This window comes from Cololabis saira, chromosome 1, assembly GCF_033807715.1.
Source record: "Cololabis saira isolate AMF1-May2022 chromosome 1, fColSai1.1, whole genome shotgun sequence".
In the NCBI taxonomy this organism is placed as follows: domain Eukaryota; kingdom Metazoa; phylum Chordata; class Actinopteri; order Beloniformes; family Belonidae; genus Cololabis; species Cololabis saira.
Genome location: NC_084587.1, coordinates 36,393,737 through 36,419,298, shown reverse-complemented (window position 1 = coordinate 36,419,298; position 25,562 = coordinate 36,393,737). Strand labels below are relative to the sequence as shown.

The following is a 25,562-nucleotide window of genomic DNA, read 5'->3' as shown; positions in this document are numbered from 1 at the left end:
GTCAAAGCAGGCCTGAAGCTTCAGCTTTGACTCCTCTGTCCACTTCTTCACAGTCCTCACTACAGGCTTAAAGGTTTTTCGTTTCTGCCTGTAGGTCGGGATCAGATGAACAAGACAGTGGTCAGAGTGTCCTCAAGCTGCGCGGGGCACAGAGCGGTATGCATCCGTAATTACTGTATAACAGTGGTCCAGAGTTTAAGAAGTTCGTGGGTGAGGTTTGCTCTGTTAAAATCCCCGCCAAAAATGAACAGTGAGTTCGGAACTTTTTTCTCCAAGTCCGTTATCTGGTCGGCCAGCAGCTGAGTAGCTTCAGTTACACAAGAATACTGCGGAATTTAGACGGTGACCAGAACAAAGGAAACAAAGACACGGGTTTCAAAATAAAACCGGAACTAAATAGCCAATGTGACACAGACAGCAAAAAAACGAATGTACTTCTCAGCAGCTTTGACCCGAGAGGTGTTTTCTTAAAGGGACACTTCAATATCTTCATCTATATATGTATGCGCTTGCTACTAACTTTTGTCACTGTTAAGACCATCTCTTCCAGGGTCGGGGAGTCGCAAAAAAGGGAACCATGGCAAATTGTCAAATGTGAATCACAGGTGTTTATTGAAAAGCCAGAGAAAAAGGCACACAGTGGGTAATGGGTCAAGATGCTGCTCAACAAAAAAACACATCAAAGGTCACTATCTGAAAACAAACTAGCCAGTTACTCAATGATCCTGAAGTGACAAAACACTGGTCTTCTAAATACTTAAAAAAAAAGGCGAGCCACACCATAAATTAAGTTCAAACAGAACATCTAAAAGGTGTATATACAAAAGGCATTTACTCTAGACTAAATATCCCAACTCCGGGCTAAAAGCTATCAAACTATCTTAACAAAAGTTGAAGCCAAAAGGGCTATTAAGCAAAGACCAAGGTACTATAGTCACAAATTAAACAGAAGTTAACAAAGGACTATCTAATACATCTAACTATTAATACAATTACTCACACAGTCAAAAGTCTTATCATTAGGTCACAAGTTTGAGGCAAACTAGCTGAGCAAACAGATGCCTCCCGAATGAAGGTTGACAGGTGCCTTTTATTTCCTGGGGCCCTAATTGGATGAGCTGCAACCAATGGGGAAGGCAGATATGATGGTGTGTGGACCTGGGCCAATCCCCTCCAAGCAGTGGTATCAGGGTGTCATAAACAGAAAACAAGAAACAGCTGGGGTTAATAGAGACAGCTGTAACTGTCACACAAACACAAGCTCTGTAAATCCTTCCATCGATCAATCCATCCATTTTCATCCGCTTGATCTGGGATCGGGTTGTAGGGGCAGCAGTCCAAGCAGAGATGCCCAGACTTCCGTCACAACAGACACAGACACTTCCTCCAGCTCTTCTGGGGGTTTCTGAGGTGTTCCCAGGCCAGCTGAGAGACACAGTCTCTCCAGCATGTCCTGTGCCATCCTTGGGTCTCCTCCCAGTGGGACATGCCTGGAACACCTCTCTAGGGGTCGAAATGTCGAGAAAAAAGTCAATGTCGAGAAAAAAGTCAAAATGTCGAGAATAAAGTTGAAATGTCAAGATTAATGTTGAAGTACAATCTTGAGGAAAAAGGTCGAAATGTCGAGAAAGAAAGTCGAAATGTCGAGTAAATAGTAAAAATTTCGTGAAAAAAGTCAAAATGTCAAGATTAATGTTGAAGTACAATCTCGAGAAAAAAGTCAAAATGTCGAGAAAAAAGTCAAAATTTCGAGAAAAAAGTCTAAATTTCAAGAGAAAAGTTGAAATGTTGAGATTAAAAAGGAAAGGAAAAAGGAAGAAAAAAAGGGAAAAAAAAGGGAAAAAGGTCACACATTTTTGAAAAAGCTCTAGGGAGCCACTAGGGCGGCGCTAAAGAGCTGCATGTGGCTCTGGAGCCGCGGGTTGGTGACCCCTGATCTAGTCTTTTCGGTTATTAGCCAATGATAAGCACCCAATAGGTGAAGGTGGGGGTGTAGATTGACCAGTAAATTGAGAGTTTCGCCTTTCAACACAGCTCATTCTTCACCACGACAGTCCAGTACACCAACTGCATAACTGCAGATGCTGCATCAATCCGTCTATTAATATCACCCCCCCCCCATCTTTCCCTGATTCACATTCCAGCTGCTTCACACTCAGCTGTAAACAACCCCAGCACATGCTGAAGGTCCTGGCCTGATGAAGCCATAAGGACAACATCATCTGCAAAAAGCAGGAAAAAAACCACACTGATAGCCCTCCGGCCCCCGGCTTTGCCCCGAAATCCTGTCCATAAAGATTATGAACAGAACCGGTGACAAAGCCCTGCCGGAGTCCAACATGCATTGGGAACAGGTCTGACTTGCTGCCAGCAATGCAGACCAAGCTCCTGCTCTGGTCATAGAACCCCATACTCGGGGATCACTGGCCACAGAATACCATGAAGGACATGGTTAAATGCCTTCTCCAGATCCACAAAGTACATGTGGACTGGTTGTGAAAACTTCCATAAACCCTCAACACCCTCTAGACAGTATAGGGCTGGTCCAGTGTTTCACGACGCGGACAAAACCCACATTGTTCTTTCTGAATCCGAGGCTCGACTATCGGCCGAGTTCTCCTATCCAGTACCCTGGCATAGACTTTCCTGGGAGGCTGAGAAGTGTGATCCACTTATAGTTGGAAGACACTCTCTGTTCCCCCTTTTTTGAAAAAAAAAGGGACCACCACTCAGGTTTGCCATTCCAGCAGCACTATCCCTGATTTCCATGCAATGTTGTAGATGCGTGTCAGCCAAGACAGCCTCAACCATCCAGGGACTTGAGGTACTCAGGGCAGATCTCATCCAGCCCCATCACCTTGCCCCTGAAGAATTTGCAAACTACTTCAGGTTGGGCGATGGAAGAGTACACCTCAGAGTCTCCAGCGTCTCCTTCCTCAGTGGAAGGCATGTTGGTGGTATTGAGGAGATCCTCAAAGTATTCCTTCCACTTTTTGAGAATAATTTGATATTTAATGGTTTGCATTAATGGGCGTGGCAAAATGGCTCAACAGCGCCCCCTAGAAAACTTTGTGCCTCAAGCCCCACAATACGGTTTGACGTACATGCACGAAAATCGGTACACACCTGTATCATGTCGCAACTTAAAGAAAAGTCTCTTGGTGCCATGGCCGAAACCGAACAGGAAGTCGGCCATTTTGAATTTATCGTGTCATTTTGGCGAAATTTATGCCATTTCTTCAGCCACTTCCGAGCCCGAACCATAACGTGCACCCAGGTGTGTTATACATCAATATATGCGTCTCCATCCTGCGACAACGTGCATTACTTTTCTCAGTCAAAAGCGTTACCGTGGCAACGCTAGATGCCAAAAAGCGCGCCCACCCTTCATCTGATTGGTCCATATTTGATAGTCCCCCATTTCCCCCATTGGTTTGCATTAATGGGCGTGGCAAGATGGCTCAACAGCGCCCTCTAGAAAACTTTTCTCTGCCATAACCTTTGAATGGTTTGACAGAGAGTCGTGGGTGGTGTCATCGGACTCGGTTTTGAGTACTTGACCTTCATTGGTGAAGATTCGCCCCGCCCCTTCTTCTGATTGGTCGATATTTGAAAGTTCCTATTTTCTGCCATAACTTTTGAATGGTTTGACATAAAGAGTCGTGGGTGGTGTCATCGGACTTAGTTTTGAGTCCTTGACCTTAATTGGGAAAATTTGCACGCGCGAGGGCCCGTTCATCTCTGCTTGCAGCTTTAATTTGGTCTTGGTCTGTCACAGCAACATCTCTTTTGTGGTGTTCTATTTGCAACATTAATACAGTCCGCTTTTTTTTTTCTACCTGTATGTTTTAAATAATTGGTTTTTCTGTGACTGCATTATGTCTTTTCTATTTGTGTGTCCATATGGTACAGTAGAGGAGACAAAAAAGGCTTTCATTATTATTATTATCATTATTATTATGTCCCACTACACCTCAGTTGCCACACGTTCATTTTCTCCTCAGCCTCTGTCATTTGCTCCATTGTCAGCTCCCATTCCGGTGTCTGTCCATTCAACAAGCCTAATGGTCTGTGTAATACACTCAGACAGTTCCACAGCCACCCACCTATTTTTGTTGTGAGTGTGTCTATGTGTGTGTTTGTGCGTGAGTGCAGGGGTATCAAGAAAGTAAAGAAAAGGAGAATGGGAGGCAAGCTTAGCCAAGGCGAAACAGGCATAAAGGTTGAAATGGGTTTTTGTGTGGAGACAATTGTGGGTTTGTTTGTTGTGTGTGTTAGTATGTGGTGAAGAATTTAACTTTTTGTGCTTTTGACCTCAATCTAAACTCCCTCCCTCCAGTCCTCAATTTCTCTAATTTCTCATCTAAAATGTTAATGTCAACACTTTTTCATCAACCTGACTTTTGAAAAGGAGTTGTTAAAGTTTTATTTTGCGAAAAATGCTTATTCACTTTCCTGCTGAGGTGCAGCTGTGAAGATCAGAAGCATTCTCACATTTATCCACTAACAAACATAGAAGAAAAGGAACTCAATCTGAGTTATGGATAATTGCTTGAAATCACCACATTTGTGATTCTCCTGGGTTAAATTGACTATATTTTCCTATACCACTCACATTTTATTTAACAGATTTGGACAATTTAACGTAGCATTTTTATACTATTTTTGTAATATAAGTCACAGATCCTAATGGATAACAGTGAAGTTGTTATTTCTTCTCAGTTATCATTTTGACATCCTACAAATGCACCCAGACATGTAAACACATGTGAAATACAATAGCAGTAACCCAAGTATCTACTCTATACTGTATGTAGATTTGAGACCATGAAAAGAAAAGCACAGTTCTTTACTCTAAACCTGTGGTCCCCAACCCCCGGGCCACAGGCCGGTACCGGGCTATGGGTCATTTGGTACCGGGCCGCACAGAAAGAAAAAATAATTTCTGTAGCATCCCTGACTGATGATGGATGACTCTCAAACTGATGGTTCACAATGTTTTTATTCCTTGGATGTAAATACACTGCAAACAAACTGTAAGAGCTATAAATGAATACAATAAAATAGAGTTGGTATTTCTACATTCATATAAGTTTCATTTAACTTAAATACAGACCGACATAGCTGCTTGCTCGGTATGTAATAACAGCTACCGCTAACCACTATACATGAATAACCATGGCAACCAAACTCAAGCAGAGGTCACCGGAGAAACACTTTCTGGAGTCCTGCAGCCGACTCGATATCAGACTCTGAAAGTTGCCTAAACATTCAATAACAACTTTATTCATTTATTGCTGATTCACATCAGTTCGTACCAACCAACTTTTCCGTGACATGTTAGTTTTATTTTTGGTACTTTACAGGACCAGTTTTTCGCTGCAAAATGTATTTTAATGTTTTTTTCTGTCCAGACACAGTTATGGGATATTTTAAGGATCTGGCTTTTATCTCGAGTAGTCGTCCCATACGGTCGTCACGGCACGGGAGATGTCCGACCTGTCACCAACTCCCGCTGAAAGCATCATGTTGGTCCGAACCGGGGCATCACTGGGTCCAGTTCAGGGCAGCGATCAATAAGGATCCTCTTCGTTACATAAACCAGCTGATGGTCCAGTCTTCACCCTGGACCAGCAGATCGGTGTGATCTGATGCATCAGCAGTGTCCACTAATAGAGCCAAGGCTGCCATTGCAATTAGTGGGTTACATCGTTGTGCTCCTGCCTTTAGTTGTATGTTCAGATCATGTGGTTGATTGTGAGATTGTTGCAGTTCCACTCCTGTGTAACTTATTTGATGATTTGGGGACTGTCGTGTCCTTCACGTGTGGTCGTGAACTTATTATTGACGTCACATTTCCTCATATTCTGGACTTCACTGAATCACCAGCGAGTGTCGCCAACGGACAAAACCTCAGAAAAGTGTGTACGTCAGACATGATTTGTGCGTGAAAGACCGCAACTTTCCGCGTTCAAATCACCTTTTGAACATCCGACTGTGAGCATAGCAAGTGGCGTACGCACATTTTTTGTGCGCCGCACGTTTTGTACATGAGGCCCCTGGTGTGGTGTGTCAGTGAATAATGTTTTTCATTTTATTTCTCTCAGTATCTCAAACTCTCTGTATTTCGTCCTGCAAGATTTATTTTCAAAACTTTCGATTTTCATCTCGACTTTGAAAATGGACTAAAACATCTTTAGTCTTTGACAAATTATTTTCATTGCTGCTATCGCTGTTGAGAAAATAATCAAGAAATGACAAGAAATGTCGAATGATTATTCATAGGGAAAACCCTTTTTTAATGTAGTAATGCATAATGATTAGGTAGTGTTATAGCACAATTACATGTTAATAATGAGGCCAAAAACACCTAGAAAGTAGATTTTAAAGACTCCCCTGAGGCTGTACAAACACCCTTCAAGTACTGTAAGATGCATTTCACTGATAACATGATTAAACATATTGCTCATCATACAAATTGTACTCTGCTCAGGAGTTGGGGGATCAAATTAAGACTAGTCCTAAATAAATTGAGGGGTTTTTAGTTATCCTACTTTATGTGGGTGTTTTTAACTTTTCAACCCTTTTCAACCTTTTGCTGGCATCATGAGTCACATTTGAACATGGTAGCTGATATTATTCCAAGGAAGAGATTCCAGCTGTTACACCACATCATTCATTTTAATGATAATCAGCAGAGGGACCAGAGTCCAGACTGATTTTGCAAAATCCTTCCCCTCCTTGAGATACTTTGTGAGCAGTTCCCTTCTCATACCTAGATACAAGCATAGTGTGGCCATGGTGATATATAAATTCACTACGGCTGGTAGTCTCTGCCACTATATTTCCAACAAGCAAGATAAGTATGGCTTTAAATTGTTCAGCTGACCAAGTTCATCTGCCATCATCCACAACTTGCTGCTGTATCATGGGCATGTTCTTCAACGGTGTCCTCAGTGAAGAGGAACAGATGTTACTTCTTGGAGCCAAAGCGGTGACAACACTATGCAAAACCATAAATGTTGTATTTTGTGATGACTATTTTCAACTTGGTCCAGAACTTGCACACCTCCTTGTATATCAAGCGCATTGGTACTGTACGGCCAAACAAGACTGGTGAAGCACCTTTGATGACAGACAAACCCCTGATGAAAATATGGAATATATAAATATGGATCTTTTGCCTTATTAAAAAACATTGGTGCTTTTGTGATGTTGCAGATGAGGTATGTTGACATATTGAAGTTGCTAAATTAAAGTTTCTTTTGTTGTACACATTTATGGGTTTTTTATTAGGAAAAAAATGTGCTTTGCACAGTAGCATTCAATCAGAAGTGGACTGAATGTGAGAATTTTGTGCTGTTGCAGTTAAAGGGGACCTATTATGAAAAACACGTTTTTTCTTGTTTTAACATATATAAAGTGGTCTCCCCTCACCCTGCCAGCACAGGGGAGACAAAATACCATGGAATTCTGCAGGGTCTGCTCCCCCCCCTGACTGAGTCTTCCAGTGTCACGTGACCTTTTTTTGAGCCATTCTGAATCTGCGCCTATGGTGACGTCACCATAGGCGCTCATTTCCATAGGTTCGGCCTCCGCTGCTGAAACCACGCCCACAACCAGCTCTCTCCGCTGCTGGAGCGGTCCTTCCTTCAGCCAGTCGGACGCGGCGGAGCGGATCCGGGTTAAATCATCCAGGTTCCCGGGTGGTTTGGGAGCTGGGTCCTCGGGGATCTGTCCCAGGCTGGACCAGCTTCACCCTCCGAGATTTTCCGGCTGAAATTCCGCTGGTCGGTCCCTGGGAGTCCCTGCTACCAGTCCAGGCGGGTTCCTGCGGTCCCGGCCGGTCGGAACCGGTCAGATTCCCCCGTTAAAGCCGCGGTGATGCACACTGCTCCAGCAGCGCTGCTCCCGGGCGCCCGGCGTGGCTCCGGGGCCAGCGTTCACCATCCGCCGGGTAGATCCGGCTTAAATAGTGCATAAATGTTATTTATATACAACTCATATTTTATTTTTTTAACAATAAAGTTTCCATTTGTGAAAATTCAGTGTTTTATTTATTTACAGGCTCGGGCTGCTCTGGCGGAGCGAGGTTTATGCTCCTCCCCTGCTACACGTCATTCAGGGAGCCAATCAGCACAGAGCCTCATTATCATACCCCCCCCTTCCCTAAGAATGAGGCGCAGAAAAAGAGGTTCGAAGCGGTAAAACTAGTGACAGGGCCCACCGGCTGGATTTATGATTTATGTAGAAAAAACAAGCTTTAGATTGTTTTTAAGACATTCAAGGCCTGTTTAAAATATACATTAAATGCCATAATAGGTCACCTTTAAGATGAAAAAATGTTGGTTGATACAATATTTTCCTTTTAATAAATGAAAACCAGTAATGTTTTGTAGCATACTACCAGAAAAAAAAGTTTTTTCAATGTCCTGGATATTTTCTGTTATTAATTTAGTTTTTATATTATTAATTTCTTTTTAAATTAGTATTTTTTATTGTTTTGCTTCGGTTTAAGTTTTGAACACCTAGAGAAAACCTCTATTGTAATAGACGCTATATATAAATACAATGGAACTGAATTGAAAAAAAACACAATAAGAAATGTGAAACAAATATTTTTTCAATTACTTTTTTCGTGGTGGGGTTGTTAAAGGGTTAAAAACATAATTCTGTAATGGAAATCACTGAATTAGCTCAGAAACACTTCTGGAAATCAGTCTCCACAGTTTCTCATTACATTGCTAACTGCAGCCATGAACATGATCCACAAACACTTCTGTCTTCTCTTGGCCAAAGCTCATTTAAAATGGGCTGAGGCAAAGTGGAAAACCATTCTGCCATAAAACAACTCTGATTGTTAAAAATCCTTTTAGGCAACCATGAACACTCCCTCCTCCAGAATAAAGATAAGAAGGAGTGCTATTAAGCAAGGTTGATAACAGTTGAAAGGCCTTTTGAACATATGGTGGTGCATTATTCCATATGAAATGACCAGTTTTACTCTGGAAAGAAAACACATTAGTTCTGAAATATATATACAGGTTTCAAAAAAGTTATTTCATTCAGACTACATCTTTTTTGAGTAAGGCCTTGACTCTTTATACTATACAATGCTAAACAACACACTGTACAACAGGATGAATTTGTAATTGGATAGTCTCAAGTGCTAGACATTTCATCAACTTCTGATGTAACATGAAATTAAAAATGGCAGAAAACTCAGTACTGTTCGAGTTTTGTATCAAACTTTACCAAATCTCCAGCACCTGGTCTCTTTAGTTTCCAGACATGCATGTTTTTGGACTGTTGCTAAAGGAAAAGGGCACACTACACAGTATAAAAAAATCAGCCAGTTCCAGCTGTTTTGAGAAGTGTTTTTGCCATCAAATTCATAATGGCCCTTTTGTTTCTGAAGATTTCAAATCATTTCAGGTTAAACATTTAACATCTTGTCTTGTGTGTGAATTAATGTGTGTGAATGTTCATTAGATTTGCAAATATTAGTATTTTGCTTTTGCTTGGTGTTGAGCAAGAAGTAAGGATCCTTAGATCCATGCTGTTTCAGTGCATAGGCACTGTCTGAATACGTATTTTAATTGATAAATACAATTACTACAATTGTTCCTCATCATACTCATTGTCTCTTCTTTACTTGACCTCGCAGGCTACTCTTCCCCATGCCAACATTTCTTGCGCACTTGTTCTAAATTTTCTCTTCAAATACTTGTCCTGGACATACTGATATCTTAAAATAGGCTTTAATCCTCTTCCTCACTTTAACTGTGCTCCTCCTTCCTCTTACTTTCTCATTTCATCCTAAGAAAATGTTGTGCTTTTAGTGCCGCCCTCCTTTTCTTTCTCACAAGTCACGCCATCTAATTCTTCTGTTTCGTGGTTATGCCAAAGGAAATCATCCATGAAAAATGTTTTGACCCCCCATAATTGAAACTCTCTGCATGTCTCCCATCTCCCTGGTGCCAGAGGCATGTGCTTGCTAAACTGCTGTTAGAGAGAGATGAGTTCAGACAAATAAACTCCTCTTTTTCACAAATTTCCAGACCCCCATGCAAGCGTGTTAATTTATGTCGTTGTATACAGGCACATAGATTTAACACACATGCACATTCCCAACCCTGTAAGCCTGCATAGGATTAAACGGGTATAGAAAATGGATGTATTGATGGATTGACAGATTCGCTATGATTACTGCATGAATGCAGGGAGCAGACAGAAATAGCATGAGCATATGCACTGCAGTTAAAAATAAAATGTTTTTAATATTGCATCATGATAACACTCTTTGATCATTTGCAAAAGCAAAAATCAGCTGCCCGGCTTTTGTAATTTTCATGAATTCACTTGTTTTGTTTCCTTTTTTTTCTTTGTGGCATGCATTGCCTGCCAGAACATTGAAAAAGGTTGATTTCAAAGAATTTAATTCTAATAAATATATTTCCTTCTATTGTATTTCTTAAAATATATTTTACACTGCCCACAGTATATGTTTGTAAAAGCACAATTTTGCATGCATCAAAAAATAAATAAAAAAATCTGGCTGGATTGTTAAAATTGATATCTTGATATTAATTTAGTATTTAGAAGTATTAGAAAACACATTTGATGAAATGTGTTATTTAAAATTTGCTCTTGTCCTTTCTGACATTTATTCTGTTTACGAAGGTAATAGAATAATCCTCTTTTCACACTGATCTTAAAAAGATCTGCTTCACCCAACAAAGAGGAATGAAATGATTTACAAACAAAGAGCAATGGGTGAGAGTAGAGTAGTTGTTTAGTTTTGTTTGTTGCAGTTAGGGAATAGAACAAATCACCCAAATCAACAATGTCAATAAAACATTGTGCAGATACAATGGTTACAAATTAATTACTCGCTATAAGTCATTAAACATTATAAGAAATACCACTTAACATCTTTTCCAAAAATGTTTTTTTGACTTTATTAGAATTTTCAGAACACACACACACACACACACACACACACACAGGATGACATCTATTGGTGTGTGCGCGTGTGTGTGTGTGTGTGTGTGTGTGTGTGTGTGTGTGTGTGTGTGTGTGTGTGTGTGTGTGTGTGTGTGTGTGTGTGTGTGTGTGTGTGTGTGTGTGTGTGTGTGTGTGTGTGTGTGTGTGTGTGTGTGTGTGTGTGTGTGTGCGCGCGCGCGCGCGCGCGCATATGTCTGTGTTATGAATGAATCTCACTGCATCCTTTAGAAACCCTCATGACCATTATGCCTTTCCTTTCAGTCTTACAATTAGCAAACTTTTCCTCTCTTTGCACAAGAGGAAACAAAAACGTATCTTATCATCTTGTATCCCCTTGTTTGGGCCAAGTTCATTTTTCACTTCTGTGATACGCATACTGTTTCAGATTGGATTTGGTGCACGTTATCAACCGTGACTTAGTCTTTGTTCCTGAAAGGCTATAACTAGGATCTTGCAGTCTTGATTGGGAGGTGAAAGAAATATAACAGGTGAACACGAGGGACCTGTTAAAGGCATGCCTTGACAATTTGATTCTTTGGGTGGTAATTGGTATGAAAAGAGGTTGACACCTGTGTTTTTTGACTGCTTTAACATCATGGTTATTTCTTGTTGTCATTAAAAGGGTAAGATAATATGACTTTATTAATCCCAAGGGAAATCTTGGTACCAGAGAATGCAGGGGAATAAATTTATAATCTCAAAAAAATATGTTTAAAAATAAAAGAAAAAAAGGAAGTGTGCACATGTAAGTTAAGAAAAAAATATATAATTAAAGCAAGCAGGGATGAACGGGCCCTCGCACCCTTGTGCACGTTCAGGCGTGCTGCAGTGGAAGCGCTTGTATGACTTGCATGTAGATGTCTTCAGGCCTGGACATTTAGCAGATGACAACACCCACGACCCTCTATATCAAACCATTCAAAAGGTATGGCAGAAAGTAGGAACTATAAAATAACGACCAATCAGAAGAAGGGGTGGGGCTTATTTGCACCAATTAAGGTGAAGGAGTCAAAACCGAGTCACATGACACCACCATGACTCTCTATGTCAAACCATTCCAAAGTTATAGCAGACAATAGGGACTATCAAATATTGACCAATCAGAAGAACGGGCGGGGCTAATTCAGGCCAATGAAGGTCAAGTACTCAAAACCGAGTCCGATGACACCACCCACATGTCTTTATCACAACCCGTTCAAAAGTTATGGCAGAGAATAGGGACTATCAAGTATCGACCAATCAGGAGAAGGGGCGGGGCTAATTTTCACCAATTATGTTCAAGGACTCAAAACCGAGTCCGATGACACCACCCACGACTCTTTATGTCAAACCATTCAAAAGTTATGGCAGAAAGTAGGGACTATCAAATATGGACCAATCAGATAAAGGGGGGGCACCCTTTTTGGCGTCTATCGTCGCCACGGTAACGCTTTTGACTGAGAAAAGTAAAGCGCATCGTCACAGGATCGAGACGCATATTTTGATGTATAACACACCTGGGTGCATGTTACAGTTCGGGCGAAGAAGTGTCCGAAGAAATGGCATAAATTGCAACAAAATTACACGATTAATTAAAAATGGCTGACTTCCTGTTCGGTTTCGGCCATGGCGCCAAGAGACTTTTCTTTAGGTTGCGACATGATACAGGTGTGTACCGATTTTCGTGCATGTACGTCAAACCGTTTTGTGGGGCTTGAGGCACGAAGTTTTCTAGGGGGTGCTGTTGAGCCATTAGGCCACACCCATTATTGCAAACCATTAAATATCAAATTTTTCGCCAGGCCTGGCTTGCATGAAAAATTTGGTGACTTTTGGGGAACTATCAAATATGGACCAATCAGATGAAGGGGGGGCACACTTTTTGGTGTCTATCGTCGCCACGGTAACGCTTTTGACTAGGGGTGTAACGATACACTAATCTCACGATACGGTACGATACACGACATTGAGGTCACGATAACGATATGATACGATATTATAGCAGTATTTTTTTAACAACCTTGAATGAGGTAGTCATGAGGAAATTGTCTTTTATTTGAAAGACACAAAATACAAAACAATACTGTACGTTTGCCCTATTGTTACAGTTTGTAATGCTTTATAACTGTTTAAGTTTTAAAGAGAAAGCCAGGCCAACCATTTTCCACAAACTGAACTAAAAGTAAATGTCAGGTTTGCATTATGATCTTCAGTTTCATACAAGTAAAAATATTTTGCCACAAACTGAATAGTTTCTCTCATGTATGATTTGACTTTTTTCTTTTCCAGAAATTTAAAAACTAAAATTAAATAAATAAATACAAGTAAATAAATACATACAATTTTACATCATAAAAAAGATTGATTCATGCTCACCTTATAAGTGTAAGAGGAGTTTATTTTTGTTAAGAAGGTTATTTTGTTAATTCGGGGTTCATTATTTTATAAATATATTCTTTATATTCTGTAAATCAGGGACTATTACACTAGTCAGTTAATCTGTAGTGATTAGTCTGTTTTAGATTGGGCGGAGTGATACAGCACTAGGTGCTGTGTTGATGTTCTAAAATCCTACGCTGTTGAGCGGACATTGAAGTACACTGGAACTTAGCAGAAGTTGTCCCCGTGTTTATCCTACTCACCACCCCAAAAAGGTTTAATTTAATAAGGTAAGGCAGTGTGTGCCTTACCTTTTTTTTAAAGTATAAAACTTTTTTTATAAGTAAAAGTTCAGAGCTCAAAACGGGACTGCAAAACGGGACTAGTTTCTTCTGAGCGGAGGAAGATTTTGGTCCGCGCGGTCCGGCCGCGGTCGCGGTCGGATGCGCGTTACTAGTCAACACAATAGATTAATATTAATAACCCAATATCGCGATACACTTTGTCACCTCCACGACACGTATTGTGACATTTTTGTATCGCGAAATTTCGTGGCACGATATATTGTTACACCCCTACTTTTGACTGAGAAAAGTAATGCGCTTCGTCGCAGGATCGAGACGCACATTTTGATGTATAACACACCTGTAACATGTATGTTCGTAATTTGGGCTTAAACAAATTTAACCTTTTTGTCTCAAATAAAGCAAATAACTTATCACTATTCAAATAATGCAAATATTTCTTTAGCCCATGGCGAGCCATTTAATTTACTCCAAATAAAAACTTTCTTATTGACCCTGTATTCTGGCATATTAAGTAAACGATTCCACAATCTAATCATCTCACATTTACGTCTTATGGAACCAGGAAGCCAACCCATGTCGCCTTGAACGGCCAGAATCGGAGCAAATTTATGAACACCCAAGAAACAGTGAGCAGCTCTGTTCTCTATATAATCTGCAATCTTGGACTCCTTATATCCCCAGACCCCCAAAGCATAATTTAATATGGGGGAGACACAGGCATCATACAGTTGTGAGTAGGTAGAGTATCCAAGAGTTTTACATATCTTAATCTTGCTGACCACAGGCCCTAACGCCCTCCCAGCTGAATCTGCCAACAACTTAATTCCAGCTTCCATCGTCATAAATTCATCAAAAGTAAATCCTAAATATTTATATGTAGATGTGTATTACAATCTTACCTCCCCAAAAGTAATATTGTTATTACTTCTTGGAGTACGTTTTTTCCTGAAATGGATAATCTGTGTTTTACTTTGATTTATTAATAATCTCCATTTGTGACACCATATCATAAGTAAATTCAACATTTTCTGTAAGTCATCCTCCGATTCAAAATAGAAATAGAATATAAACTAGTTATATATAATATAACTATAAGGGTCCGCCCTTATGAGCCTGGTCCTGCTCAAGGTTTCTTCCCTCCTAAAGGGGAGTTTTTCCTTGCAACTGTTTGGCTTAAGGTTTTTTTCCCACTAGGGGAGTTTTTTACTTGCCACTGTTTATGTAATAATTGCTCGGGGGTCATGTTCTGGGTCTCTGGAAAGCGTCTAGAGACAACTTCTGTTGTAATAGACGCTATATAAATAAAATTGAATTTAATTGAATTTAATCAAATCTACAGTATCAAAAGCCGCACTGGCGCCATAAGAAGGTAATTCTTGACTCAAACCAGTGCTGTTTCTGTGCCATGATGCATTCTGAACCCTGACTGAAAGACCTTCAAATAGACCATTTCTATACATACAGTAACTGGCTTGCAACTACCTTTTCAGAATTTTAGATACAAATGGAAGGTTGGAAATTGGTCTATAATTAGCTGAAATGTCTGGGTCAAGAGAAGGTTATTTTAAGTAAAGGTTTAATTACTGCAACTTTAAAAACCTGTGGCACATATCCTAAGTTTAGGTTGTTGTTAAGTTGATCTGATCCAGCATTGTTGTGCCAATAAGAGAAAAAAACATTTTTGAGTTGTCGAGTCAGGATGGGGTCTAACAAACACGTGGATGATTTAGCTCTATTGACAACTGAGGTCAGCTCAAGGAGGTCTACAGAATCGACAGTCTAGAGTCAAGTCAGAGCCTAAGGAAGTCGCTAAAGCTTAAAAATCCACTGCTTCACTATGTTCCGCTATAGTAAGATGAGCAATGGCCTCCCTTAATTTAGCAATAGCTTTATCTGATAAACATCTGCTAAAGTAAAACCTCCTATTTTGCACTTAAACGTGGCGATCTTGAACTCAAACGTTATTATATAATGGTCGGATAGAAGGGGGTTTACAGGCGACACTAACAGATTATCGGGTTCTACACCGTAGGCGAGGACCAGATCGAGGGTATGATTAAAGCAATCCGTCGGGTTGTTTACTTTTTGTGAAATGCCCATCGATTCTAGAAGAGAATTAAAAGCTAACTTAAAAATATCGCTGTCAACATCCATATGAATGAAGTGTCTCAGGCAATCAGTTGCCTCTTGTTTGTCAATTATAGAATAAAATTCTACTCATCACTCAGACTAGGCTGGAACTTTTGTGTGGGGTTCTTGAGAAGTCAGAAGCTAAAATGAAAGCATTTAAAATTGACAAATTTGCATTTAATATTTGGATCTCACAAATTAATATCCAAATATGTGCATGTTAGAATTCTTTAAAAAGTTTCTGTTATCTGGTGTTTTGACCAGCATTTTATATAACTAAACTATCATATCAAACCGGAGCAAAATAATACATTTTAAGTTGCTTTGTTAGGACTTTTTTACTACTTATTTATTTATTGTGTAGTTTCCATGTTATCTCTTTATTTTCTTGGGTTTTTCCTGTGTACTCAATGACCTACCACAGTCAATAAACCATATATGTTGGGTTGGTTGAGTATAGCCACATGGATCTTTTGAAACTTCTTTATTTGTCTATTTGTGTATGTAATCAAACCTGATTGTGTTGATTTGTGTATGTTCTCAATTTTTCAAATGAATAAGTTGAAGCTATTTTAAACTGTCCTCATTTAATAGTCTAAATGCTAAACCAATAATATACCGAGATGACCAAATACCACTCAATTGCATTTGGAAACCTTATAGACTTGAATATCCTATTTAGTAAAAGCAATTTGTCTAACAGGGACAACACCGTCTTCAAGCCTGAATCAGTTGTAGTTACCTATCTATTTCAGTGTTTCCCCTACCATTATATAGGCCTGGCGGGGCCGCCAGGCCAATGAGACCCCCCGCCAGGCCTAAAAAAAAAAAAAAAAAAAAAATCAATGATCATTTACGTTTAGGAACCTCTGCGCAGCGCTGTTCTGCAACGGGAGTCAACCTGCTTCGTTGCCTAGTAACGCTGCTGAGAACGCGGGCATATTATTATGGGATGTATAGAGTTTGTAGCTAGTCAAAAAAAAAAAGAAAAAATATTGCGGGCGCCAGACAACATGATATAAAGTAATGTTTCTGCAGGTCCGTGTGTTTGTGTTTGCATGAGACGCTTTTTTTTTTTTTTTTTTTTTTTTTTTTTTTTTTTTCAAACTTTATTTAACAGTTTCAGTCAGTCAGAACATTGACAGTGGACAATACAAAACAGTCAGGCATCAAGAACTTAAATAAACAAATACAGTATGAGACATAAAGTGGATGACGTGCATAAGTAACATAAATATAATAAAATAAATGAAATTAAATAAAAAGAAAGAAAATGGCAGGGCATATATTAAATTTCTCCAAATATTTCTTCAATTATGTTAACAGTGTGTATACATTTTTTATTATCAATTCTTTTAATACATTCAATGTAGTTATTGAAATCAATTTCAAAAGCAGGAAAGAAAGGTCGACCTTTGGAAAATTTGGTTTTATGTATGTGGAATTTTGCAATTAGAATAATCAGATTAATTAAGTGTTGCATTTTCCTATTTTTATTATTATAGTATAACAGTATATCTTTGGCATTTAAATTAATTGGTATGTTGGAATGTGATGTGATGTAAGCTTCAATTTTTTTCCAAAAAATCTGGGAAAAATTACATTCAAAGAAAAGGTGCCTAATCGTTTCCACTTCAGCATTACAAAATACACAATTGGCATCAATATTGACAAATTTTGACACAAATTTGTTAGTGGGGTAAATGTTATGTGTAATTTTATATTGAACTTCTTTAATTTTATTGGAGATAGCAAATTTATGTGGAAGGAGCCATGTTGTTTTCCAATTAATGTCAGAGAAAGAGGAAGACCATACAAATTTCCCTCGAGGAGTAATTTTCCTTTTCCTGAAAAAATGATTCCTTATATGTTTATTATTACAATGGTGACTCATAATGTTTATACCATTAATAAAGAGGGTAAAGTCAACTTTCTCTGCCTCTTGCCTTTCAAAATGACCTTTTATTAAATGGAGAATGCCACTGGGAATAGCTTTTATCACTGTTTGAAATTCTTTATAGGTAACAGGGAAGATTTTAGATCTAAGAAATTCTTCATAACTAAAAATTTCACCTACATCATTTTGTAAATCCTTAAGATATATTATTCCTTTTTCAATCCAATGTTTCAGAAATAGTGATTTATTTTTCCTAGTTATGAACTCATTGTTCCATATAATAGTTTTATGTGGAGAGAAGTTATGGATAAAGCATAGTTTTGCTGCTGAAAGGGCTTGTTGGTGAAATTTAGATAATTTTAGTGGTAATTTTGAAACATCATAATCACAATTTAGGAGAAAAGGTAACCCTCCAACTTTCCCAAAAATATTATAAGGTATAAAATACCAAAGAGATTCTGGGTTTTTCAAATATTCTTTTATCCATTTTGTCTTAAAGGTATAGTTTATATCCATATAGTCTAACATCTCCATGCCGCCCTCCCCTCTCGGGGCTGCCAAGATCTCTTTTCTTAAACGATGGCATTTGTTTTTCCAGACAAAACTAATTAGGGTATTATTTATTTCTTTACAAAGGGATTGTTGAACAAAAAGAGAGAGAGTAGGATATACAAATCTAGAGATACCGTCTGCTTTACTCAGAAGAACTCTACCTAATAGGGATAGATCTCTTTGGAGCCACATATTGAAAATATTTTTAGTTTTTTGTATTTTAGGTTTGAAGTTTTTTGTTTGACGTTCAATTATATTTTTAGAAATATAAATTCCAAGATACTTTATATTTTCTTTAATTGGTATTTTACATATAAGTGTTTCATTTGTGTTGTAGAGACATAGTATTTCACATTTTTTTAAATTAAGTTTTAAACCTGAAGCAACAGAAAAGGTGTCTATTATCATAAGTGCTGTCTCTATTTGTTGTTTATTTTCCAAAAATAAGACTGTATCGTCCGCTAATTGAGTTATCCTAATCTCTCTCTCAAAAATCTTTAACCCTCGAAAGACATTGCTCTGTCTAATTTGTATTGAAAGCAGTTCAACGACTATAAGAAAGAGAAATGGAGAGCAAGGACATCCTTGACGGACTGACCTAGACACTGAAAATCTTTTTGTGGTATTTGGGAATAACATGACACAGCTACTAATATCTTTATAGAGCATTCTAATATAGGATACAAAATGTTCACCAAAACCGAAGATTTGAAGAGATTTAAATAAAAATTGATGCTCTACACTATCGAATGCCTTGTAGAAGTCTAAAAATAAAATTAAAGCGTCTGAATCAACATATTCAGAGTAATCTATTAAGTCAAGGATAAACCTAATGTTGCAACTTATGTGGCGATTATTCATAAAGCCAGTTTGAGTTTCATGTATGATTTCACTCAAACCTTTTCTTAAACGCCTGGCGAAAATTAGTGAGAGTATTTTATAGTCAACATTGAGCAATGTTATTGGTCTCCAGTTATCCAATAGAAGGTGGTCTTTGTCTGGCTTGGGAAGCAAAGTTATTATGCCTTGTTTCATGGTTGTGGTCATTTCTTCATTATTTGTACATTCTTTCAGCATTTCAAAAAGAGGTCTTTCAATTATTTCCCAAAAGCACTGGTAAAATTCGACAGGAAGACCGTCCATTCCTGGAGATTTACCTTTTTTCATTTTGTTAACAGCTTCAAGGATTTCAACTTTAGAGATAGGTTTTTCGCAATCTAATTTAAAATTATCTGATATTTTAGGAGTAAATTCTTTAACATTATTAATAAATTCTTCACCTTTTATTGAATTATAATTAGAGCTGTATAGGTCAGAATAAAATTGAAAAGTGTGATTTGCTAAATCAGTTGGGTTGGAGGTTACAGAATTATCTATTTTAAGAGATGTGATATTATTTCTCTTGTAGTTCCTTTTTTCTAGGGCGAAAAAATAGCTTGTATTCTTCTCACCTTCCTCTAACCATTTAGCCCTGGAGCGTACAAAGGCTCCCTTGGTCATATTAATATATAAACTATCTAAATCATCTTTTAATTTTATCAGATTAATTTCTTCCTCTGGAGTAGGGGAACTTTTGTTTATTAGGATATTTAGTTCTTTCATAATTTCAGATTCTTTAAGATTGCTGCGTTTTTTCATTTCTTTACTGTGTCTAATAGCTGATTCTCGGATTTTAAATTTAAAAAATTCCCATTTTTGTATATTACTGAGTTCTTTTCCATTGAAAATATTCCCAGCAATTGCTTTGACTGAGTTACAGAAAGCTTCATCTTTCAGTAAATTACAATTTAATTTCCAGTAACCACGCAGTGTTGCTTTTTGTTTTAGAGGATTAGTAAAGGAAATGACTATCATTTTGTGATCTGAAAAGGGGGCATAACTATTTGATATTTCGGAAACATATTGCATAGTGTAAGAAGATATTAACCACATGTCTATTCGAGATTGTAAGGAACCACTAGCATTACTCCATGTATACTCTTTTTGGTAAGGGTGGCTATATCGCCAGGCGTCTATAACATTAAGTTGCTCACCTAAGTGTGATATCACTTTAAATCTTGAACCGGAAGATATTCTTGCTGGTACTCTGTCCATTAAGTCATCAGCTGCATCATTTAAGTCACCGCCAATTATTAAGTGAGCCTCTTTATATTTCTCTTTAAGCTTCAAAAGTTTTGCTGTCAGTTGGACAATCATATTTTTTGCTAGAGCATTGTAATTATAACCATAAATGTTATTCACCACCAGAATCACATTGTTTACTCTAAGCACTAAAATAATCCATCTACCTTCTTCAGATAAGTGAGATTCTATAACATCCCCTTTAAATTTATTAAACAGAATAGCTACTCCTGCTGAGTTGTTAGAACCATGACTTAAATAAATCTGGTCTCCCCATTGACTTCTCCAGAACTTACGATCATCTTCACAGGAGTGTGTCTCTTGTAGAAAAAACAAATCGGCGTTAGACCTTCTGCAAAACAAAAAAATTGCCTTTCTTTTGGTAATATTGCGTATACCATTGACATTAAGAGAAAGTACTTTAAGATTGATGAAATTATTGGTCGCCATAAATAAAAAAATAAAAATAAATAAGGAGCTGGATGCCGACTAACTTGAACAATCAAAAAGAAACAACAAGAAAAGAGCTTTTTATAAAAACTCTCTACCTTTGGAAAAAGTTAGAAAAAACTCTGAACATTATGAGTATCAGGCATATAAAATGTGCTGTTTAGAGGCCATAACATTACTTGTAATGAGCTTTCTTAGTCTTTTTTTTTCTTTTTTTTTTTTACTTTTGATAAGCATCATAGTCTTCAGAGCTGGCTTTTCACGCAGTGAATTTTACCCCATCGATGAAGACGATCGGCCCTTGCCATCTGGTTTTCTTTCCATCCTTACGCGCCTGTTCCACTAAAGGCCACAGTTTGTTTCTGCAGTCTTTCTCTAAGCGGGTCAGGTCTTCGGCCATACGGAGGTTCATCTTCTTCAGGATGTCAGCGTTGCGTGATTCTCTCCAAATCTTGATCCTGAAGGTCCGCATGTTGAACTGGATGATGACTGGACGCGGTTTGTTATCATCCCTCGGGCGTCCCACTCTGTGTACCGTGTCCACCAGGAACCCCATCTTACTTTTTTCATCCGGTGCAATCTGGCTCAATATTTTGAGGACTTCATGCCTCACATCTTCGTTTTCTTTTTCTGGGAGGTTGATGAGACGCAGATTCCATCTTCTGCTGTATCTTTCTCCTTCTTCGGTTTTTTCTTTCAGTTCGTCGACTCTTTTATCCAGCTTTATCACTTTATCCTCCGTTTCTTTAGCTTGAAAATTAAGCCCTTTCATTACTTCTTTTGCCTCTTTAATGTCCGCGGTGTTTTGTTTTATTTGCTGCTCAAAGACGGAAAAACCCCGCTTTAACTCACGTATGGCTTGGAGGATGTCGGAGTTAGAAACCGTGTCCTTCTCCTTGTTTTCTCCGCACAGTTTCTTCGGGTTTGGACTTCTGCTGGGAGTCTCGGGAAGAGGAGAACACAAGCCGTAGAAACCCTCCTCTGGCTCCATGTCATGCTCCATGTCCATCACCAGATTTCCTTTTGTGACTTTTTTTGCGTCTCTCTTTGTCATTTCGGCTCACTGGTGCAATGTTGGTGTTAGCTTCGTAGGCTAACTTGTAACTTAGTTGACGCACGTGTCAGGAGAGTTAATGTCCGTAGGTCGTCACTCGTCAGAATCTTCAACCTACCATCAAAACTCTTCTATCCTTGTTTGGTTGGTGTTTAGCCGTTTAACAAGCCGTTAAAACCGTTGGCCTCGTCAAATTGCCATCAGATACTCGTTAATGCTGCAGAGCTTCGCACTTACACGTCTGCTGCAGTCGCCATCTTGCGCGACCCCCCCGTTTGCATGAGACGCTGCAGGGAAGCATGAAGGGAAAAACAGCTCGACGACACACCAGGCGTCCGCGGGGTCCTAGCGCCAGCCATGTATGAGCGTCTAGGCTGATTTATGGTTCTGCGGTACACCAACGGCGTAGGGTACGCGGAGATACGCACCGTACGTGCGCGTCGCCGTGTACCCTACGCCGTAGGCTCTGCGTTGGTGTACCGCGGACCATAAATCAGCCTTTACCGTCGCTGACACCGGTCCGACTGGTGACCCAGTAAAATAAACGCATTTAAACATCTGGCTGGGATCCCGAATGGCTTAATAACCATAAATACAGCCCTTGCTTGTACCACACTCCCCCTGGTAAATTTCCAATTTGTTGTTTAGCTTACATTTTTGTTCTGATTGAGCTTCTTTTTTTGGTAAGCAATAATGATGAAAATAACACAGACAATAGATTGTCTTTCCACTAGAACCACTAAAGGTTCATTTTTTTCCCCAGTCAAATGCATGTAACTCTGTTATAACAAAACGGGTAAAACAAATATACAATGTTTAAATTATTTATAACTGATATAATCTCAATTGTGAATAGGGATGTTTTGTGGCATATGCCGTCAGCACAAGCAGCAGTTAAAAGAGGAGCATCCCAGAGGGTTTTCATAGAGATCCCTCTGAAATATCTAGAATAGATGTGCTCAATGCTCATATGGGTCAGACCTTTCAGGCCCATCATGACACTTTGGTTAAAGGTTAGATTAAATCTAATTATTTCATTGAAGTGATATCATTCAGCAATATAGGCCTACAATGATTTTTAATGTAAAACTTTGTTATATTGCTACATGTCCAATATGCCGTCCCACGCGCCTCGTCTGTTTAGGATTTTTTCGGTGGTACCACCGGGCCTGAAAAAAATTCTAGGGGAAACACTGTATTTGTTACTGCTGTGTATGTGCATGCATATATGAGTGTCTTCTTTATACAGATCAAGATACGTCCTGTCAACCAATGTGAAATCATTAGTTACACTTATTGCTTCCTCACTGTTGGGGTATCCGAAGCCCATTCCCTTCCTCCTTTTTCTTAGACTCTTTTTCTCATTCTCGTTATGTCACCTATTTTCTGTCAACTGTTTGATTTGACATTTTCTCTCCATAATCTCTCTCTCTCATCAGTTCATCTGATCCTTCTCTTCCTCTCCTCTTCCTGTCTTTTTGAGCTAAAAGCTATTTTCCTCATACATTTTTACTTCCTCTCGTCCATTTCTAAACCGAAAAGACATGAATTCTGAGGATAAAGATGTCTTCTAGATTAACATCCAAACTTCGGATGTGTAGAAAAATGTGTGAAAGGAAAAATTTAGTGAGAAAGAGAGAGAGAGAGAAATTGGTAGAAAAAAGGGAACCCTGAAAAAATAAGTAAATAGGAGCATGAAGCAGTCACTTGAAACCAAGTCTGAGTAAAGATTCTTCATCTTGCATTGATATAAAAAAAGGAATTAAAGGTTCAGCAGGGACTGAGCTCAGGCAACCCGTGAAGCAATGCAAGGCATTTCTTTTCTTAATAACAAAACTAATGGCCCTAATTTCGCTTTATTATTTACCCAATCACTGTTATTCAGTCAGGATATTTGTGTAGGTCATTATCTGACATCAGCTTCTGATTCCAATAATTCAGATTCCATTGAATTATGAATATGAAATGTGGAATTCAAAAAATTCAGTCTAGACCCACAAATACCAGTTATTTTAGAAAACATCAAAATGCATACAAAACAACTTAATTTTTACCATGTAAGTCTGAGATTAGCTTCAGTAACCTTTGTCATCATGTGACTCAATAATTTCAATAAAAGTCTTTTACAGGTGCCTGATCTTTCAAGGTACTATCTAATGGCACCAGCCATTCAAATTGCTACAAGTTGTTTAACAGAAAAGAGGAAAGGTACTAAAAAAATGTGACTTCATACGTAAATTAATAGCAGTTTGCTGATTTTTTAACAGACCAACTGTATGCTGTGATGTTATTCCTTTGGTAGTGTTTTAGGGCTACGGAGAAAGTACAAAAATAAGAGTGTTATGTCAATGACCTTTGATACAGTTTATGCTTTTTACAGGGCAATCTGCTGTTATGCTGCATGTTTTTTTCTGTGTATCTCACATTCTCTCTCTTCATCTTTACTTCACTTATATACCACTGATTCCTATACTCTTCTTTTCACCTAGCTTACCCTCTGTCTCATTCACTCCCACTCTCCCTCTTCATCAAAAGGGACTGAGTCTAAATAGAAATTCCCTTTCTGTCTCCATAGATCTTTCTTGATGACAACTCAAGTCAGCCACAGAGGAAAGTCACTGCCTTGAGCAATGTGCTCTCAGTTACTCGACTATAAATGAAGAATCTTTTTTTTTATTTACTTTTCCACTTTCTTCAAACATAGCTTTATCCCGTTCTCTGTATTCATGTTTTATTCTAGTCACCAGAACACTCCACATTTAGTCCCCTATATCAGCTTATGTCATTTTTCATGAGATATGGTTCCTAACTGAAACCTCTCTGCACAATCTCTTTTGTGTTCACAGATCTTTCTTGATGCCAACACAATCAAGCTGGGCAACATTCCTCTTGGTAGTGCTGTGGACCCACTGGAAGGAGCGCCTGCAGGCACCACCTATACCAAACAGACTGTGTTCGAGCTGTGTGCTTGTGCTAATGGCAAGCTCTACTTGTCCCCTGCCGAAAAAGGCTCTACATGCCAAACGACCAGTAACTTTTGTCTCTGGAGTTGAAAACGGGAGGCTAACAGATACACAGGACATATGGACTATAGAGTTTGAAGCTAACGCTAGCCAAGAAACTGAATCAATGCGGATAACAGCTTGGAGAGGAGCTTCTGCCAGCTAAGAGGCATGGACTGGAGTGTGGCAAGAAGTTCATGTATGTTTAGCAGACGAATTACATGGTTTCCAACTTGGCAGAATCAAGTGGTTGCTAACAGACCAAATCAACATGGATTGTTGTAGCTGTGTCAGCTAAAGGACTGAACCAACATGGTCTAGAGCCTTGGTGAGGTTATTGCCATCTCACCAACCAAATCAATGTAGACTGGTCAGTAGCCAGTGCAGTTAAAGAGGATGGAAGACTTGACAAGATGTAAAGGTGGCTCGATACCAAGACATCTCATGGACAAGAATAGCAGCATTAGCCTGGGGCCATCGTTGGTTTTTTTTTTTCTTTCTTTTTTTTTTTTTAAAGATACCGCCATGGTGTCTATAAATTGGTTATAACATTCACAGTATGACTAAAATGTCCAGGAACATTTTTGCTCACACTCTCTTTTTTCTTTTAAATGATATTGAAACATTATGAACTGCAAACTCCACAACAGACATGGACATGACTCCTGGTTAAGTTATCAGTT

The 25,562-nt window shown here is 38.8% G+C and overlaps 1 protein-coding gene across 1 annotated transcript in view; it reads left to right on the top strand.

Moving 5' to 3' along the window:
• Nucleotides 1-25,346, top strand: part of LOC133444384 (zeta-sarcoglycan) — a 317,653-nt gene extending 292,307 nt beyond the window's left edge. Inside the window, exon 7 of the mRNA XM_061722143.1 lies at nt 24,724-25,346. Coding sequence (XP_061578127.1) covers nt 24,724-24,930 — 207 coding nt within the window. The 3' untranslated portion in view covers nt 24,931-25,346. The remainder of the gene's footprint in view (nt 1-24,723) is intronic.
• The last annotated feature ends 216 nt before the right edge of the window (nt 25,347-25,562 follow it).